The sequence below is a fragment of the Tiliqua scincoides genome, chromosome 8, assembly GCF_035046505.1.
Source record: "Tiliqua scincoides isolate rTilSci1 chromosome 8, rTilSci1.hap2, whole genome shotgun sequence".
NCBI classification, from domain to species: domain Eukaryota; kingdom Metazoa; phylum Chordata; class Lepidosauria; order Squamata; family Scincidae; genus Tiliqua; species Tiliqua scincoides.
In genome coordinates, this window is record NC_089828.1 from 30,283,411 (window position 1) to 30,303,482 (window position 20,072).

A 20,072-nucleotide genomic window follows, 5' to 3' on the forward strand; every position below is an offset into this window, starting at 1 on the left:
AGTACGATGGGCAGAGGCCACCGCTTCAGGCGCTAAGGAGATGCAAGCCAAGGAGCAACATCCGGGTACTCGGCGCCTCTCTCTCCGTCCCCCGACTCGATGGCGCCTTACAGTGCAGCCGGCGTGCCATGGGTAGAGAGGAAGTCGCACCCAACTTCCGGTGCTTAGGAAACACAAGCTAAGGAGCAGCATCCGGGTACTTGCCGCCTCTCTCTCCCTCCCTCCTCCCAGTCTCTATGGTTGAAGTCCATTGCAGGAGTTTCCCATAGTCTCTGTATGTAAGCAGTGGTTCTCAAACGTGTCACCACCGGGACCCACTTTTTACAATGACAATCTGTCAGGACCCACAGGAAGCGATGCCATTAACCTAGACGTGACGTCATGGCTGAAAGTGACATCATCAAGCAGGAACTTTTTTAACACCCCCCCCCAAACAATTATGGGCACAATCCTAAGCAGCTCTACTCAGAAGTAAGTCCTGTTGTGTTCAGTAGAATTTACTCCCAGAAAAGTGAGGTTAGGATTGCAGCCTAAATCAATTAACTAACAGCCCAATCCTATGCATGTCTACTCAGAAGTAAGCTCCATTAGTGCCAATGGGGCTTACTCCCAGGAAAGTGTGTCACATACCTTAGTAGCATCAAATCTAATATATTAAAAATAAAATATTGAAATGAATGGGGACCTACCTGAAATTGGCTCAAGACCCACCTAGTGGGTCTAGACCCACAGTTTAAGAAACACTCAATAGCGTTCAATTAAAAAAGCAACCAAATCCCACTCTAAACAAATAGGCTATGGCAGGATCCTGTCAAACACTAAGGGCACTTTCCAACACTGACATCAGGGCAATGCAGCTCCTAGGTAAGGAATCAAACATTCCCTTGTTCGATTGAGGGAGGTCTCCATGAGTGTCCCCCAGCCACAGGATGTAGCACACGTCCCATTGGCACAGCTATGCCAGCTGGAAAGTGGGTTAGGATTTGGGTCTAAATACTATTATTATCTGAATAAGTGGCTGATCAAAGTGACAAGATTTAAAATTGTAATGCTGAACATATTAGCATCCTCTTTCATTTGTAATAGAGTTATGATGATTATAATTTAAATACCTGTGTACATAATATACACAACTTAAGTAATCATATTGTAAATTGTAGCTTAATAAATCAATGACATTTATTGAATATTGAATAAAGTAAGCCACTTTTTGTTATGTGCATGGATAGTATTAAAAATACTAAATTAAGAATTTTTAAGAATGTTATATTCAATAGACTATGGGTTCACATGGTGATATTTAATCATATGTATTTCTTTGTATTATTATGGGATAAGAAATAATGCTGCTCAATGCATTGTATTTTAGCATAAACTATATTATCGTTTTATAAATCTTGTGTTGTTTTCTATGGTTGCAGCATTGTATCACTCTGTCACTGTGGATCTTTACAGTTTGGCCTCCTCTGGTCCTCTATTCATGGACACCAAAGAGGTAAGAAAAGGATAGAGTAGCAACTTAATAGACTGGGTATGAAGTTTCCTTTTGATGCTCTTTCTCACCTCTCCTGCAGCTCAAAAGAAAACGCTTCCCATAGAATACCATGGATAGATCCAAAAGTCAGATGAATTCATGTTCTTTGAACTTAAGGCATATTGGGGGAGGAGAATGTAATTTATTTTATGTTATTACTTTTAAAATATTGCCTTTCAAATGCTTCTTGTTCTAGGATTGGGAGCAATTTAGGTTGTTTAATATTGTTGCCGTATTGCAAATGAATGGTGAGGCTGTTTTAATGTGCTGAGCCTGGGAAAGGTTAACTCAGAGTTGCTATATCCCAAGTCCTCAAATCTGGGCAACATATTTTGCATATTATAAGAACATAAGAACAGCCCCACTGGATCAGGCCATAGGCCCATCTAGTCCAGCTTCCTGTATCTCACAGCGGCCTACCAAATGCCCCAGGGAGCACACCAGATAACAAGAGACCTCATCCTGGTGCCCTCCCCTGCATCTGGCATTCTGACTTAACCCATTTCTAAAATCAGGAGGTTGAGCATACACATCATGGCTTGTACCCCATAATGGATTTTTCCTCCAGAAACTTGTCCAATCCCCTTTTAAAGGCGTCTAGGCTAGACGCCAGCACCACATCCTGTGGCAAGGAGTTCCACAGACCGACCACACGCTGAGTAAAGAAATATTTTCTTTTGTCTGTCCTAACCCGCCCAACACTCAATTTTAATGGATGTCCCCTGGTTCTGGTATTATGTGAGAGTGTAAAGAGCATCTCTCTATCCACTCTGTCCATCCCCTGCATAATTTTGTATGTCTCAATCATGTCCCCCCTCAAGCGTCTCTTTTCTAGGCTGAAGAGGCCCAAAAGCCGTAGCCTTTCCTCATAAGGAAGGTGCCCCAGCCCCGTAATCATCTTAGTCGCTCTCTTTTGCACCTTTTCCATTTCCACTATGTCTTTTTTGAGATGCGGCGACCAGAACTGGACACAATACTCCAGGTGTGGCCTTACCATAGATTTGTACAACGGCATTATAATACTAGCCGTTTTGTTCTCAATACCCTTCCTAATGATCCCAAGCATAGAATTGGCCTTCTTCACTGCCGCCGCACATTGGGTCAACACTTTCATCGACCTGTCCACCACCACCCCAAGATCTCTCTCCTGATCTGTCACAGACAGCTCAGAACCCATCAGCCTATATCTAAAGTTTTGATTTTTTGCCCCAATGTGCATGACTTTACACTTACTGACATTGAAGCGCATCTGCCATTTTGCTGCCCATTCTGCCAGTCTGGAGAGATCCTTCTGGAGCTCCTCACAATCACTTCTGGTCTTTACCACTCGGAAAAGTTATGCATTATCCCTAAATATGCAGATCACACCGATTGACTGTTGCATTGTGTGGTTGCTTTATGTCTAGCCACAACCTCACCAAAGCTATCATAGACTTTTTATTGGCAGCAGATTATTGCCATCACCAACCTACCCCAGTTTGCAGTACCTGAATCTGCTCTCTATTGGTGAAAAAAGAACCAAGTGTTCTATATTCTTTAAACCAGGGGTCTCCAAATTTTTTGGCTAGAGGGCCGCATCAAATATCTGACATGGTGTAGAGGGACAGAAAAAAATTAAATATAAAATTCAAATAAATAAATTAGAGATGGAACTGAGATGAGTAAATAAATGAATGAATAAATGAATGGGCTCCTTCATTCAACCTCTCTGGCCCTCAGAACACCCTCCAGGCACAGTTCTGGTCATGTTCTGTTGAGTGGGCCAGAGGCTTTCAGGGGATAAGAAGTTACCATGGGGCCGGAAAGAGGCTTGCTGCGGGCCGCATCTGGCCCCCGGCCGGAGTTTAGAGACCCCTGCTTTAAATGAACAAAGGATTAATGCAGTCTTTGATGTCACTACTGTCACTATGACTCACTAGAAAGTAACAACTAGAAAAATAATAGTTTGTTTTCTTCAGAAGGCTGGTAAAAACTTACAGCACTTACATGCAAAGCAACATTATAGTGTTGGGGAATGGGGGGGTACTGTAGTGGTGGACCACCTGCTTTGCACATAGCAGCTTCCAAGTTCAATCCCTGGCATTTGCTGATAAAGCTGGGAAATCCCTCAGCCCCACCCTCACAGCCCGATCCCCCCCACCCAAAACAAACTCCAGAGACACTGCTGGCCAGTATAGATAAATACTGAATGAGATGAATGAAGGGTCTGACTCAGTAGAAGACAGCTTACTTTTCCTGTGCCGTACCCTGCCCAGAAGGGCAGCGCCATTTGGTAGATAGGGGTGGGTCTGTCCAGTGCCACTGAGACCAAATAAGCAAGACACTGAGAGGTGGAAGGCTATGAAGGCTGTTTATTGTTTCAGCATGCCTGTGGCCTCTGGGAGACTCAGCTCAAATCCAGAAGGCCCCCTTCAGAGGGGTGGGACACTTTTTTATACAATTCTTGGCTCTTTGTCTGAAATCTAGACTTCCTATTTGCTGAAAATCCACATCACAGATGGTGCAAACTCTAAATAGGCTGTAGATAACCTTAGAGACACCTGATGTTTCAGGTTACAGGTTTCCATAAAAGGAAAAATTAGGCATTTAAACATATTGAATTACAAAGTTTTCAAAAACCAGTAGGGGGTGCTACAATTCCATTTACCCAGTGCTGAGCCTTATTCACATCCATCAATCCAATTATACAGATTGTTTGACAGGTAACATCATTAAAAGAGAGCAGTATAACACAAAGACAGGTGTGAAGGCCGACTTCATAAGATATTTTCTTGGCGGAACTGACTCATCCCTCATTAGGACAGCCTGGTACCATTCTCTTATCGGGCATACCTTTCTCCTGTGTTAATCCAAACATTGAACACCCGTGGAGCCTCTCTGCCAAACTAAGGTTTCCTGTCTTTTATTAAGTCTTTTCTAAAATCAAGCAACCTTTTGGTTCCTTAAGAACTACTCTAATGACTACTATGTCCCCATATGTGAATTACAATTTGGGGCAAGACTGTCTTGTCCTAGCTTTGTCTATATGTGCCTTTTTCTATTTCAGTTGCAATTCAAACAAAGAGCCTTCAAAAGTAGAAGTTTCCCTGGTACTTTCCACTTCGTCCCTCTCATCTTCTCACCCCCTCCTTGCTTTCAAAGTGGGAGTAGCCTTGTCTCACTTTGACTTGTTCAAGGATGCTTGCTTTTCTAATTAAAACGTGTGCTGTCTTCTAAAATTCCTCTCTTGCAGGTGTCTGTGGTTAGCTAGTTAGACACTTTGTTAGTTTGCCAAGAAACATTGCCAACTGATAGAACTACCTTGACATTTTAGCAGAGCAGTTAATTTAGCAGAGCAGTTAATTTTTTTAAGCTTTCCCTTAAGTTCATGCTTTCCCTTAAGTTCATGCTTTCCCTGTCTCCTTCTCCGTTACACTGTATTGATGGTTGCTACAGGTTCTTTTCTTGGGAGGGGGTCTGAGACAGGTAAGCAGGTGTCACCTGTTCTCAGTCAAACAACTAGTTCATCAAAATGACTATGACTAGCTACTAACTTCAGCCATCACCCACAGTCTACAAAGGGAGGATAATACTGACTTTTCCTTACAGAGTTCTTGTAAAGATACAGTATAAACATTTTAAGTATTACTATTTGAGGTGTTAAGTGTCTAATAGTGGTCACCGCACCTGCATGGAGGATATACCCAACAGCTGCCAAGTGCAGAAATGCAGAGACCTGTGATCTTGTTGCCTTCTCCACGTGTTCAGTGTACACAGAAGCTTTTCTTAGACCTTCAGTGCATGCACTGCAAATATTGCATGGGGTGGGGGTGGGATTGCAGTGGCAAGCCTCACCTCCAACCTACATGCATTCCTGAGGTTGCAGCCTATGAGCCCCAGGAGATGGAAGAGGAAGGTCAGGGAGTTGGGCTTGGACTGCGCAGAGCCAGGGACATGATGTGGCCTCACCAGCAGAGGAAAATGGAGATGGTGGGCTTTAGCGCTGGTGGGTGAATCATCAGCAGCCCAATCTTAACCCATGCTGGAACAGGGAGGCCGGATGGCCTGCTTCGTATCCAACATGCGTTTGACCAGCAGGTTGCCTCTAACAGTGCAATCTACGCAAGTTTATTCAGAAGTTAGGCCCACTGTGCTCAGTGGGACTTACTCCCAGGAAAACGGGCATAGGATTGTATTGTTTTAGGTCAGCAGCGCTCAAACTTGCAGCTTCTGCGTGCCCAGAATGTGGTCCCCATTCACTCAGGCACTGTGCAACATCCTCCGCTTTTAGAGAACAGGGATGCTGTGGGCAGTTGTGTTATCTGCCCAATGTCCCAGAAGGCTGTGCGACAGGACATCCAGGGAGATGCGACTGCCCAGAGTGTCCATGTCATCCAAAACAGGAGGATGTTGCTCAGTGCCCGAGCGGAACCAAAAGGTCCACTAATTGGGCGAATGGATCCACACGAATGCCTGATCCAGCCCCCGGGTCTGGGTTCACATGACCATGTTACAGGTTAAAAGAGAAGATGTTTCAGACCTAATTGACAAATTAAAGATCAGTTAGTCACCGGGCCCTGATGGCATCTACCCAAGAGTTATTAAGGAACTGAAGAATGAAGTTGCTGATCTCTTGACTAAAATATGCAACTTGTTCCTCAAAATGGCCATGGTGCCAGAGCATTGGAGGATAGCATATGTCACACTGATATATAAAAAAAGAAGGAGAGGGGACCCGGGAAACTATAAGCCGGTCAGTCTAACATTTGTTCCAGGTAAGATGGTGGAATGCTTCATCAAAAATAAAATTTTAAAACACAGATGAACAAGCCTCACTGAGAGAGAATCAGCATGGCTTCTGTAAGGGCAAATCATGCCTCTCAAACCTTTTAGAATTCTTTGAAAAGGTCAGCAGGCATGTGGATGTGGGAGAACCCATGGATATTATATATGTGGACTTTCAGAAGGCATTCAACACGGTCCCTCACCATACTGAGAAAACTCCACAGTTAGGGAATTAGAGGGCAGGTTCTCTCATGGATTAGGAACTGGTTGAGAACCAGGAAACAGAGAGGCCAATATTATAATGCTATTATACAAATTGATGGTAAGGCCACATGTGAAGTTCGGCGTCCAGTTCTGGTTGCTCGCATCTCAATAAAGATTCAGTGGAAATGGAAAAGATGCAGAAGAGAATGACCAAAATGAATACTGGGCTGGGGCACCTGTCTTATGAGGAAAGGCTACAGCATTTGGGGCTCTTTGGTCTAGAGTAGAGAGTGCCCAAACTCTGGCCTAGGAGCCATTTGTAGCCCTCGGGGACCCCCAGTCCAGCCTGCAGGGAGCCCCCAGTCTCCAATGAGCCTCTGGCCCTCTGAAGATTTGCTGGAGCCCATGCAGGCCTGACGCAACTACTGTCAGTGCGAGAGCTGACTGTTTGACCTCTCCCACAAGCTGCAGGCTGAGGGCTCCTTCCACTGCTTGCTGTTTCACATCTGTGACGCAGTAGCAAAGGAAAGGCTGGCCTTGCTTTGCACAAGGTCTTTATAGGCCTTGAGCTATCGCAAGACCTTCATTCATTCATACAGTTCCATCTCTATATTCATTTATGTAATTTATTCAAATTTTAAGTGTAAATTAATTATTTTTGTCAGAGAGATGATGTGGTCCTCCTGCCAAAAAGTTTGGACACCCCTGCTCTAGAGAAAAAGTGGGACATGATTGAGACATACAAAATTATGCAGGGGGTGGATAGAGGGATGTTCTTTTCTCTCTCTCACAACACCACTGGATTTTAGGGGAAATCCACTAAAATTGAGTGTTGGAAGAGTTAAGACAAACAAAAGAAAATATTTCTTTACCCAGCATATAATTAGTGTGTTGAACTCCTTGCTACAGGATGTGGTGTTGGCATCTGGCCTGGATGCCTTTAAAAGGGGTTTGGACAGATTTCTGGAGGAAAAGTCCATCACAGGTTACAAGCCTGTATGTGCAACATCCTGGTTTTAGAAGTAGGCTACCGGAGAATGCCAGGTGCAAGGGAGTGGCACCAAGATGCAGGTGTCTTGTAATCCTGTGTGCTTCCTGAGTCATCTAGTGGGCCACTAGGAGATAAAGGAAGCTGGACTAGCCTTTGGCCTGATCCTTTAGCTGGCCTTTGGCCTGATCCAGCAGGGATCTTCTTATATCCCTTTTATATTTATTTAGGGTTTTTTAATTCTATTTTTTAATGTTTATAGTTTTAAACTGTTGCAACCAATCCCAAGAGTTTGGGAAGAAACATGCTTCATCTTTAAATGAGGTATAACAAGATTCAAAGTTGGAATAAGTGGCAGGAGAAGAAAATGCTCTTTTCTCAAGAAAGAAGAAGTGGTAGGAGAGTGCAATCCTAAGCATGCTTACTCAGAAGTAGGTTTCATTATATTTAATGGGGCTTATTCACTGGCATGCTTAGGATTGCAATCTAAAGAAGTTTAAAGTTGTTGGTTTTGTTTGTTTGTTTTGTATACCTGTACTTAGTGGGGTATAGCTTTGGGAGGGGTGTCATGCTGAGCTACAGCACTTCAACATTCACCATTACATCACCACATGCTGTATTAATCCAGGAGCAGCTGAAATTACTGTACTGCTCACTAAACAAACACCTCTGAGTATGATCTTACTGGTTACCACTTACAGCCAGTCTAACTGGAGCTTTGAGATCAGTTCACGTAACACCAATCCTATATCTTCATTTGTTACCCATTCATTTTCTAGTGCTTTGTGCAATTAACCTGTAATGTTCCCATGCGAATCTGACCAAGCTTTAAGACTGGTTTCAGAGACCAGAGGCTCTGCGCTATGCCCATTGCCATTATTTTTTTTATTTAGAATATTTATATACTGCTTTACAGAAACAATAACAAAAAGTTCTCAAAATGGTTTATATGGAAAAAAAGAAAAACAAAATGAAAAACAGGTTCGCTGTCCAAAAGAGGATCACAATCTAAAAAGAGACCTAAGGCAGGCACCAGCAAACAGCTACAAAAAAAAGGAAGTATGCTAAGATAAATAGACAATTTCTCACTAAGCATAGGCAACCACCAAATAAATGGTTCATCTTAGCCCAGTTAGCAGGGGGTATGGCAGAGATTTTAATTGTAGAAGAATACCCTCATAGGGGAGAGCCACTATGTTTCTTCACATTCTTAGTGTTAGGTGGGCTTTTAAGACCCTATTTGTTTCAGGGGGACCTGCAGTTGTGATGGTTGTCATGTTGGATCTTCTAAGGAAGTTCTTGACGGCTTTTGGATCTGTCAAGGTTTTATCCGTTTTAATGGTGAGATTGTATTGGTTCTGTTTGAACTTCTGTGTTGCATGATTGGTTTTTACCCAGATTATTCACAAATTTGCATATCAATAATAGAAAAGGGGGGTAAAGGCATCAAAATAAATTAAACAAATTGTTGACTTGGTTAGAATCAATGAAGGCACCGACATGCTTATGCAGTGCTTGTCAAGCAACATTTGTACTCAATATTTTGTTACAAGGGTGATTGATAATAAAATTTGGACCACTTCAAGTGAAAGAGCTGGGAAAGCTATTTTACACTTAAATTGGTGTTTAAATTGGAATTCTTCAAAGTAATCATAAGGAATTTGTAAAACGTGTTCCCTGTCTCTCTTGCCATGCTGGGCACATGCATGCACTACTGTGGTTGGAAATCAATGGGAAGGATTTCCAGGAAATCCTTGGAATATTCTTAGAAATTGTGGAATATACTTGTTGGTAGATATTCAAGGCCTCCTTTACACAGAATGTAATAAGTTTTAAAAAGGCTCAAATGCATCTCATATTCAAAGTGGTAAAGAAAGCTGTAGCAGTAGCAGCATTGAGCTGCTGCAAATTTACAGCAGATTCAATTTACTCACATGGTACAGAAGCCTTGCAATCAAGTGACACACTTCATCACAGGCACCACCAGCAGCAGCCCCCGTCAACAACCAGTAACAGCCACGGAGGAAAGAGAACAAGGTGGAGCCCCAAAGAGAGGTATACTGGGGAACCAGCTAAAAGGCACAGTGAGACAGGCAGTCATTGCCTTCCTTCCCGCGCCCTCCAGATCATCACTTGCTTTCTGTTTTTTATGTAAAGCAAAAATCTGGCCCAGACTGGACCCAAAGGGAACTGGATTGGAATGTTCACTTCTGGGGAAAACCTGGCAATGCCAGACATATGCAGCTACTCCCTCTGTAATGTAACAGGCAGGAGTCCAGCAAGTGCAGTTTTCTCAATAATTCCACTCTGAGAAAATAATAATAATAATAATAATAATAATAATTTTATTTTTACCCCACCTTTCTCCCCGAAGGGACTCAAGGCGGCTAAAAAAGCTTCACTGGTTAGACTGTGTCTGGAACGTGGCTGTTAAAGGCACCATGAATGTGGTCAGGAGCAAAATAAGTCTCCACCATTACTGTTTGTGGAAAATAGATAGATGGAGGAGGGTATGAGCATATGAAGCTGCTGTAGGCCCTTGATCCATCTAATCCAGTCTTGTCTACTCTGATAGCAGCTTTCAGGGTTCTTTCACAGGGTTCTTTTTAACTGGGGATTGAATTTGGGACCTTCTGCATGCAAAGCATATGTGCTTCACCACTCAGCCATGAAGCCCCTCTTTAAAGAGATGACTGCTGCAGCATTCCTTTCATAAATAAAAACAAGGAACTGCCTTTCGTAATCACTCCAATGTTGTGCAATTGTAGACTTTCACTTTGTAACTGTTTAGTATAAAAGTGAGAGGGAAACAAGGAAGGAAGACGGTTGCTTTACACACCCAGTACACTCTGGTCTCCAACAGCAGCTAGCCAGATGCTTCTGGGAATTCCCCAAACAGGCCACAATGGAAGTAACTATTCTTTGTTTGTCACCAGAATCTGGTACCCTGAGGAAGACCGCCTTTGAATACAGTATTCTTCAGTATTCTGTTGCAGTCTTTCTCCACTCATCTCCCCCCCACCCCCACATGGGGGAGCTGAAGTGTTCCTTGTGCTTTCATTTATGTGAAATGACTATGCTAGTGCAGATCTCAGCGAGATGTGTGTCCATTGATCAAGGATTTTGTGTCATCTTCTCTACAAGGACAGACTAAACACTGGGCTTTCTGATTCAGAACAAAAGGCAATCAAGGACGGACACCATCATCGAAGTTTATAAATCATTCACAGTAGGGAGTGTTTTCTAAGATTTGAGTCACCCAGTGGCACCAATCAGCAGGAGATTCAGGACACTTCTAAGCACTTAACCAGTTGAGTTTGTGAAATTAATTGCCACAAAGTAGTGATGGCTATTAACTTAGATGGTTTTAAAAGAGAAGTAGACACATTTCTGGAGGAGACGGAGGAGGTCTCTCTATGGCTATTAGTCAGAAAGGCTAAATGGAACTTCCACTTTCAGAGGCAGTCAGCCTCTGAGTACAAGATACATGGACAAATAGGGCAGGGACATTGTTGTCATGTCCAGCATTTGCAAGCTTCTCAGATGCATCTGGTTGGCCACTATTAGAAGCAGGTTATTGGACTAGATAGATCTTTGGACCTGATCCATCAGGACTTCCAAAGTCCTCACCATTTAATAAACAATAAAAATACTCATAGAAGTTACAACTAACTGTGCAATATGGCAACAACACCCAATGGGCCATATAGTCACCATTTGTGCTAAACCTTGTTTTCCAAACATTTGTTGTACATAATTCTCAACTTTAACGGTCTTCATAAATAAAACAATTGTTTTTACTCTCCTATAACCAATAAAACACAACCTATACATTTCTCTGAAATGTGGCTCTCTGTGTGGGAGTACAGTGAGCTGTGGGTTTTTTCTGTTGTGTTTCCCCCCCCCCCCCAAGTGCTACAAAGTGTTCCAAAATGGGCACAATTTGGATAAAACAAAAAAGTTATTGGCACAAGATTAAAATGACTCTGTCTTAATTGGCACAACACACACACATTTTCTTGGCACAGAAATGTGGAGCTTTCTTGGTGCAGAATACTATCAGCTGGGATTCAAGGGGCAGGATGTTGAACCCAGTTCTGTTAATACCAAACTGTCACCATGAGCAGCACAATTTCCCTTAGGAAAAGTTTCCATTTGCTTTTTGTTTCCTGGTGGCATGGATTTGCACCAAAATGGGGGGTGAGGGGCTGAGGCATGGGGAAGGGATGGGTGGGCAGCAGGCAGCTGTTTCTTCGGCCAGCATTTCACAGTCTCGACATTTCTATGGATCCAATCCTGATGACGCTTCCCTCTTTGGTCTCACATTGCTGTCTCGCCGCCAAGGTGCTTGTGGGTGTCATTCTCCTGGTAGATCAGGTGATAGGGCTTTTCGTTCTCCTCAATGACAGAGTTGCTTAGCTCCGCATCCTGCATCTCCAACTCATGCCGGGACAAATGCTCGACAATGCCAGCACCTAGAGAATCCCCCAGAACGTTGATGGTTGTCCTCAGGCGGTCCCTGAAAGCGACAGAGAGCAACAACTGGTCAAAGCTTGGAGGCGTTTTGTACGCGAATGCTTTGTCCAGCACCAAACAGCTTTCTCACAACAGTACTCCTTGGTGAATTCAAGAAGTGTCCAGCTAGACATTTTTTCAACATTGTTCAGTAGTATGCCCTAATGGGCAGTCCACAAGCAGGGCATGAAGGCAACAACCCTCCCCTGCTGTTTGTCCCCCTAGCATTTAATCCTTATGGTGTATTGCCCCTGAACAAGGAGGTTCCATGAAACTGTCATTGTCAATAGCCATCTATCTTGTTTCCTCTATGAATTTGGATAATTATTTTATAAAGATTGTGCTCCTTCAGCCCACCACTAAGTCCATCACTTTGCTTCTCACAGCGGCCAGTCAGATACTCCGGGAAGATCACAAGCAGCAGGGAAATAGACCTCTGCTGTTTTCCTCTCCCCCAGCAACTGAACATAAGAACATAACATAGGAAGAGCCCCACTGGATCAGGACATAGGCCCATCTAGTCCAGCTTCCTGTATCTCACAGCAGCCCACCTAATGCACCAGGGAGCACACCAGATAACAAGGGACCTGCATCCTGGTGCCCTCCCTTGCATCTGACATAGCCCATTTCTAAAATCAGGAGGTTGCACATACACATCATGGCTTGTAACCCGTAATGGATTTTTCCTCCAGAAACTCATCCAATCCCCTTTTAAAGGCATCCAGGCCAGATGCCATCACCACATCCTGTGGCAAGGAGTTCCACAGACCAACCACACGCTGAGTAAAGAAATAATAATAATAATAATAATAATAATAATAATAATAAAAACTTTATTTCTATCTCGCCCTTCTCCCCAAAGGGACCCAGGGCGGCTAACAACATATAAAACAGATTAAAACATAATTTCACAAACAGATAAAAACACATTAAAAAACACATTAGCAGAACCCATAAAAACAGTAATCAGATAAAAGTCAGAATAAAAGAGCATAAAACAGCAGTACTTAGCAGTACAAGCCTGTAAAAAGCAACTAAAAGATGTATAAAAGATGTTAAAAAGGCCATGAAATCAGAAGGCTTGATTAAACAACAAGGTCTTCAGGCCTCGCCGAAAAGTCTGCAGAGAGGGAGCCATTCTCAAGTCAAGGGGAAGGGAGTTCCACAACGTTGGTGCCACTACTGAGAAGGCCCTATTTCTTGCCGCCGCCCCACGTACCTCCTTAGGCGGCGGCACTTGTAAAAAGGCCTTCTCTGATGACCTGAGAGGACGAGCCGGATTGTACGGGAGTAGGCGATCTCTAAGATAGCCTGGCCCAGAGCAGTATAGGGCTTTAAAGGTCAAAACCAGCACCTTGAATTGGGCCCGGAAACGAATGGGCAGCCAATGTAGCCCCCGGAGAAGCGGGCTGACAGAGTCAAACCGCCTAGCTCCAGTGACCACACGGGCCGCCGCATTCTGCACTAATTGCAGTTTCCGAACCATCTTCAGGGGCAGCCCCACATAGAGCGTGTTACAATAATCTAACCTCGATGTCACCGTAGCATGGATCACCATGGCCAGGTCTGCACGATCCAAGTACGCAGCTGGTGCACCAGTCGAAGCTGAGCGAAGGCCCCCCTAGCCACAGCCGCCACCTGGGAATCCAGGAGCAGCTGTGAGTCCAGGTGGACCCCCAAGCTGCGGACCTGCTCCTTCAGAGGGAGTGCAACCCCATTCAGAGCAAGCCGATAATCCAGCACCTGCATCGAGGATTTCCGAACCAGGAGAGCCTCTGTCTTGTCCAGATTTAATTTCAGCTTGTTAGCCCCCATCCAGATCCTCACTGCTTCCAGACAGTGCTCCAGGCCCTCAACCGCCACCCTGGGGTCTGGAGGAAAGGAGAGAAAAAGCTGGGTGTCATCAGCGTATTGATGACACCCCACTCCAAACCCCTGGATGACCTCTCCCAGCGGTTTCATGTAGATATTAAATAGCATGGGGGACAGAATTGAACCCTGCGGCACCCCGCACTTCAAGGGCCAGGGTGTCGAACAGGCATCCCCCAGCACCACCATCTGGGACCGACCTTCCAAGTAGGAGCGGAACCACCGCAAAACAGTGCCTCCAACTCCCAGCTCGGCTAATCGGCCCAGAAGGATACCATGGTCGATGGTATCGAAAGCCGCTGAGAGGTCCAGCAGGACCAACAGGGATGCACTCCCCCTGTCCAGTCCCGGCGTAGGTCATCCACCAAGGCGACCAAGGCAGTTTCCGTCCCAAAGCCCAGCCTGAAACCAGATTGAAAAGGATCCAGATAATCCGCTTCATCCAAGACCCTCTGGAGTTGGGACGCCACCACCCGCTCAATTACCTTGCCCAGAAACGGGATGTTGGAGACTGGCCGATAGTTGTTCAACACAGTGGAATCCAGGGAGGGCTTCTTCAGGAGGGGGAGAATCACTGCCCTCTTCAAAGCAGGTGGCAACGTCCCCTCCCCCAAAGAAGAGCTGACCACCCTCCCCGTCCACTCAGCCAGTCCACCCCGGGCAGCTCTTATCAGCCAAGCTGGGAAAGGGTCAAACAGGCAGGCTGACGGCCTCACACTCCAAAGGAGTCTGTCCACATCCTCAGGCTGCACAAGCTGAAAAGAATCCCACAACACTGGACAAGCAGTTGCCAGGGGGACATCATCAGACATTGTCAATATGGCATCCAAGTCGTAACGAATGCGATTGATTTTATCTGCAAAATGTTGCGCAAACACGTCACAGCGGCTGACCGTGTATTCCTCCTGGTCCACTGGCGGGGCCTGATGGAGGAGGCCCCGCACCACACGGAACAGCTCTGCCGGACGGCTATCAGCAGACGCAATGGTAGCAGAGAAGAATGATTTCTTCGCTGCTACCACCGCCACGGAGTAGGCTCTATAATGAGCTCTACTCCTTGTCCGATCGGATTCATCACGAGTTTTCTGCCACCGTCACTCTAGACGCCTGCCCTGCTGCTTCATCATTCGCAGCTCCTCAGTAAACCAAGGAGCCGCTCCGAGTCTGCGATGTGGCAGAGGTCGCTCCGGAGCAATCTCATCCACTGCCCTGGACATTTCCCCGTTCCAGAGGTCAATCAGGGCCTCAGATGAGGTGCCAGTCTCGGCAGTGGGAAAATCCCCCAGAGCCCTCAGGAAACCTTCAGGATCCATTAGCCTCCGGGGGGGGACCATAGAAAACGGTCCCCCGCCTCTGCGGAGGTAGGAAGTCGCAACCAGCCTAAACCTTACCAGGAAGTGATCTGTCCATGACAACGGAGTGATCTTGATCTCCTCTACATCCAGATCACTGCCCCCGTGCCCAGCTGTAAACACCAGGTCCAACACGTGTCCTGCAGTATGTGTCGGGGCCAAGATCTTCTGGGACAGGCCCATGGTTGTCATGGCAGCCATGAAATCCTGAGCTGCACCTACCGCAGGGGCCTCGGCATGAACATTGAAGTCCCCCAGCACTAACAGGCGGGGGGCCTTCAATGCCACCCCCGAGATCACCCCAGTCAGCTCAGGCAGGGAGACTGTTGGGCAGCAGGGCAGGTGGTACACCAACAGAATCCCAATCCTGTCCGGTCCTCTCAACACAACATGCAGGCACTCGAACCCAGCAGACTGCTGGACAGGGAACCTGGTGAGGGAGATGGACTCACGATAGACCATTGCAACTCCCCCTCCCCGTCCCTGCAATCTTGGCTGCTGCAACACCTGGAAGCCTGGTGGACAAAGTTCAGAGAGACTAACGCCTCCCTCCACGTCCAACCAGGTCTCCGTAATGCATACCAGGTCGGCTTTCTCATCCAGAATCAAATCCTGGATGTTACAGGTCTTATTATTCACCGACCTGGCATTCAAAAGTAGTAGCTTCAGATCCAGGGACTCACCGCCAAGACCACCCATAGACCATAAAAGAAAAATATTTTCTTTTGTCTGTCCTAACTCTCCCAACACTCAATTCTGCATCCTCTCATTGTGCCAAACCGTCTGTCACATCCCATTAAATAACTGGATTAAATAACAGGCTGCCTCTGTTAACATGGAGATTCCACTTAGCCATCATGGTTAATCACCATTGACAGAACCACCCTTTATGAGAGAATACAAGAATTCAAGAAGAGCTCTGCTGGATGAGGCTGAGGTGGGCCCATTTAGTCCAGCATCCTGTTTTCAATAGTGGCCAACCTGATGACTCTGGGAAATCCACAAGCAGGGCAAGAAGGTAATAGTCTTCCCTGACATCTTCCCTCTAGCCACTGGTAGGCAGAGGTAGACTACCTCTGCACATGGAGGTTTTCTTTCCCTATCATGGCTAATATCCGTTGACATAGCCTTTCCTTCTCCATAAACTTGTCCAACCTCCTTTGAAAGCTCTCTAAGCTAGCAGCCATCATCACACTTTCTAACAGTGGTCTCCATACATTAGCCATAATTGTGTTGGACCAGCTCTAAAGAAGAGGAGGAAGAAAGGAAAGGCTCATTGTGGGTACAAGCTGAAAAACAGATTGTATGTCAGAAGCAAATAAGCTAAAGCTCAGTGACTGTGCATGTACTTTGGAAGGGCCCAGAGGAATACCTCTACCAGTTGGAGATCTACTGTCAGTCAAAGTAGACAGTACTGAGTTACTGCCAGTAACTGATGGGCACTGTCAGTAACTGCCAGTACTGTTACTGGCTGTAACAGTACTATTACAGTAACTGTTACTGTCAGTAACTGCCAGTACTGATGGGCAGCACAAGCCTATGGATGTCTATTAAGAAGTCAATGGGACTTACTCCCAACTAAGTGTTCATAGGATTTCAGCTGAAGGATTTGATTAAGTACAAGGCAATTTCTTATTTTAGGAAAGGCCCCATAGCTCAGTGGTGGAGCAAATGCTTTGCATTCATAAGTTCCTAGGCCTAATCTCCAGTCTATAAAATCTTAGGTAGCATGAGATGGTAAAAATCTCTCTCTGTCTAAGACTTTGGGGAGCTACTGCCAGTTTGAGCAGACACTACTGGGAAAGATGAACCAATGGCCTGACTCAGGTTCCTATGTTCAAAGTTGGAAGCAACTTTAGCACACCTTGTGCAGGAGAATTTCCTGGTAAACTGAACCCTTAACAGTTTTCTAGTCATTGGGAGCAACCTAATCATCTTCCTGAATGTGGCAAAAGCTGGAAAGGAAGGGAATGTCCAGTTTCAAAAAAATTAACGCACAAAAACTCTTTAAAGCAAAAATTAACCTAATCACCACTAGTGCAAGTATTGCACTTAGAGCACAACCTCGCAGGGACTTACAAGAACCAGTCCACGGCCATAATCAACGTGATGTCCTCTGTTGGTAACCCCACAGACGTCAAGACAATCATCATGGTCACCAGGCCAGCTTGCGGGATGCCAGCAGCTCCGATACTGGCTGCAGTGGCAGTAATACTGTAGAGAACAAAGGAGCACAGTTGCAGCCAAAGAATACCCAAGGTGATGCCTACTCGAGGTTTCAGATGAGATTACACTTTGCCTTGAGACAAACCGGTACTCCAGGCCAGTGTTATTAGCCTCGTATTACAGAGGTTGGGAGAGACTGGCTTAAATAAGCCTTGATGGTGAGTTTGTGCCTTGAACAGTAAACTTTGGGCTTACCGCTCATTCTCAACTACTAAACTAAATAGTTCTAAATTATTTATTACTACTACTACTACAACTATTAAGAATATTTATATACAGCTTTTCAATAAAAAGTAGTTCACAAATCGGTTTACATAGCAAAATAAATAAATGTATTCCTGTCCCCAAAGGGATCACAATCTAACAAGAGATGGAGAACAGACACCAGCAACAGCCACTGGAAAAGATGCCAAGCTGGAGTGAAGAGGGACAGCTGCTCTCCCCCTGCTAAATATACCAGTTTAAAAAGTATCCCTTTGCCCAGTTAGTTGGCAAGTATAGGGGGTCCCCTATATCCACTGAAACCCCCGCACACACACCCTCCAGAGGCGAGGGGAGCTGAGCTCCCCTTGCCTCTGGAGAGCCCTCTGCTGGGCTCAGAGTGAGCCCAACATTGTAAAAAACACTACTTCAGGTTGCTCTGTGAAACCGGCAGTGGCATTTTTAACGCCTTATAAGGCATTAACAACTTTACTTCTGGTTTCACAGGAAAACCGGAAGTAGCGTTTTTTACACTGCTGGGCTCAGCGGACCCTTTGGAGGGGAGCAGAGCTCCCTGGCTCCAGAAGGTGGAGGGGAGGCCGTCGCCCATATCTGCAGTTTCACTTAACTGTGGGGGATGTTGGAACGGAACCCCCACGGATACGGAGACACACCTGTAGCAGATAGGTAGCTCACAGTACAATCCTATGCATGTCTACTCAGAGTAAGTCTCTTTGTGTTCAGTGGAACTTACATCCAGGTAAATGTGTACAGAATTGTGATCTCATTCTCTTAGCTACTAAATTATACCAGCTTATGGAAAAAAACAGAAGCATGTAGCAGCCTCAGGGCCCAATCCTGTGGTCCGCACTTCACCTCTGCGGCGTGGACTACAGTTGCAAATGTGCCATAAGGCACGTTTGCAGGGCTTACCGCCAGCCTCCCGCCGGAGGTGGTTCAGCTCCGGCTGGCGCTGAGCCACCGCCCGTGGGTGCCCGTGTTCCGCAGCTTGGTGGTGCCTGCCACCGCTGGGTTGCGGAACGGCAAACGGGGCGGAGGCGGGGGCGTTCTGGGGAGGGGGGAGGCCAGCGTGACACGGGGGGAGGGCATGCCAGAGGCGTGCCTGGGGGCGGGCAGGAGGAGGACCCGCGGAGCTTTGCTCCGCAGGATCCTCGGTGCTCATGGAGGCTGCGTGCCTTACATGAGCGCCTTTACTTTAGCGGTGCCCAAAGGGTGCCGCTAAAGAGAGTAGCCCCATTGCAGGGCTGCCTCCCTTACCCGGGGGAAAGGGACGAACGTCCCCTACTGCCAAGGTGCCTCCCGCGGTAGTGCGGGAGGTGCTGGATGCGGCGGCAGCCCTCATGGTGCCACCAAGCGGGGGTGCCCCAGGCAGCTCAGGATTGGGCTGCCCCTTAGGATTGGGCTGAATAACACCCACTCACATTGAGCAAACATGAGCTCAAATCAGTGACACAGAGCATCAAAAACCCTCTCCGGAAAACACAGAAATGTGCCAGCACTGCAGTCACCTTATTGTGATGATCTGTCCAAAATCGAGTTCATAGTTGTTGACTTGAGCAATGAAGATGGCAGCCAGGGCTTCATAGAGTGCTGTGCCATCCATGTTGATGGTGGCCCCTACCGGCAGGACAAACCTGGTGATGCGTTTGTCTACACCATTGTTTTCTTCCAGGCATCGGAATGTCACAGGGAGTGTAGCAGAGCTGGAAATAAAATAGGTGGGAGAGAAACACACTTAGCCAAAGATTTGAGCTGGGGCAGACAAATGGGGGGAGCTAAAAGTGTCCAGTTTCAAAACTATGAAACATTTTGAAGTGCTGGTTTTGATGTATAAATCTGTTTGGAACTGGGGGATCTGAAGGATTGCCTACTCACATGTGACACTACCTTTGGGTGCTTTGCTGAGAGTTCTTTTCAGGACTGGGGCATAGCTCAACAGCAGAACACATACTTTGCATGCAGAAGGTTTGTAGTCCAATCCACAACAGCATCTCCAGATAGGAGACGACTGAAACCCTGGACAGTGTAGACAATACTACGGGGAAAAAAATCAATGGTCTAACTCTGTACAAGGCAGCTTCCAATGCAATCCTATGCTCATGCTGGCTCAGAGGTACTGTCCAAGGAGAGGTAGCCTTCAGAGGCGAGAGGGATGCTGGCTGGAGACAGGGCCTTTATCGTAGTGGCATGCTGATTGTGAAATACTCTCCCCAAAGACACTCGGCTGGTGCCTCCTGAGCTTCCCAGCATCAAGTGAAGACAACCTTATTATCCTTAGCAAGGAATATATGAAGCAGCCAGCCTCTTCAAAATAAAAACAAAAAACAAACCTAAAGCTGCTGCCTGCTTGCTGCTGGTGCAGTGGTTCCGTGGGGAAGTTCCTTTGCCTGCCCTTGCA

The 20,072-nt window shown here is 46.1% G+C and overlaps 1 protein-coding gene across 1 annotated transcript in view; it reads right to left on the reverse strand.

Annotated features, from left to right (window-relative positions):
* Window positions 1-8,360: 8,360 nt before the first annotated feature.
* The window catches only part of LOC136659425 (excitatory amino acid transporter 1-like), a 31,643-nt gene continuing 19,931 nt past the window's right edge, over window positions 8,361-20,072 (reverse strand). Inside the window, exons 9-11 of the mRNA XM_066636589.1 lie at window positions 19,183-19,377; window positions 17,306-17,440; window positions 8,361-12,009 (exon numbers count right to left, since the gene is read on the reverse strand). Coding sequence (XP_066492686.1) covers window positions 11,811-12,009; window positions 17,306-17,440; window positions 19,183-19,377 — 529 coding nt within the window. The 3' untranslated portion in view covers window positions 8,361-11,810. The remainder of the gene's footprint in view (window positions 12,010-17,305; window positions 17,441-19,182; window positions 19,378-20,072) is intronic.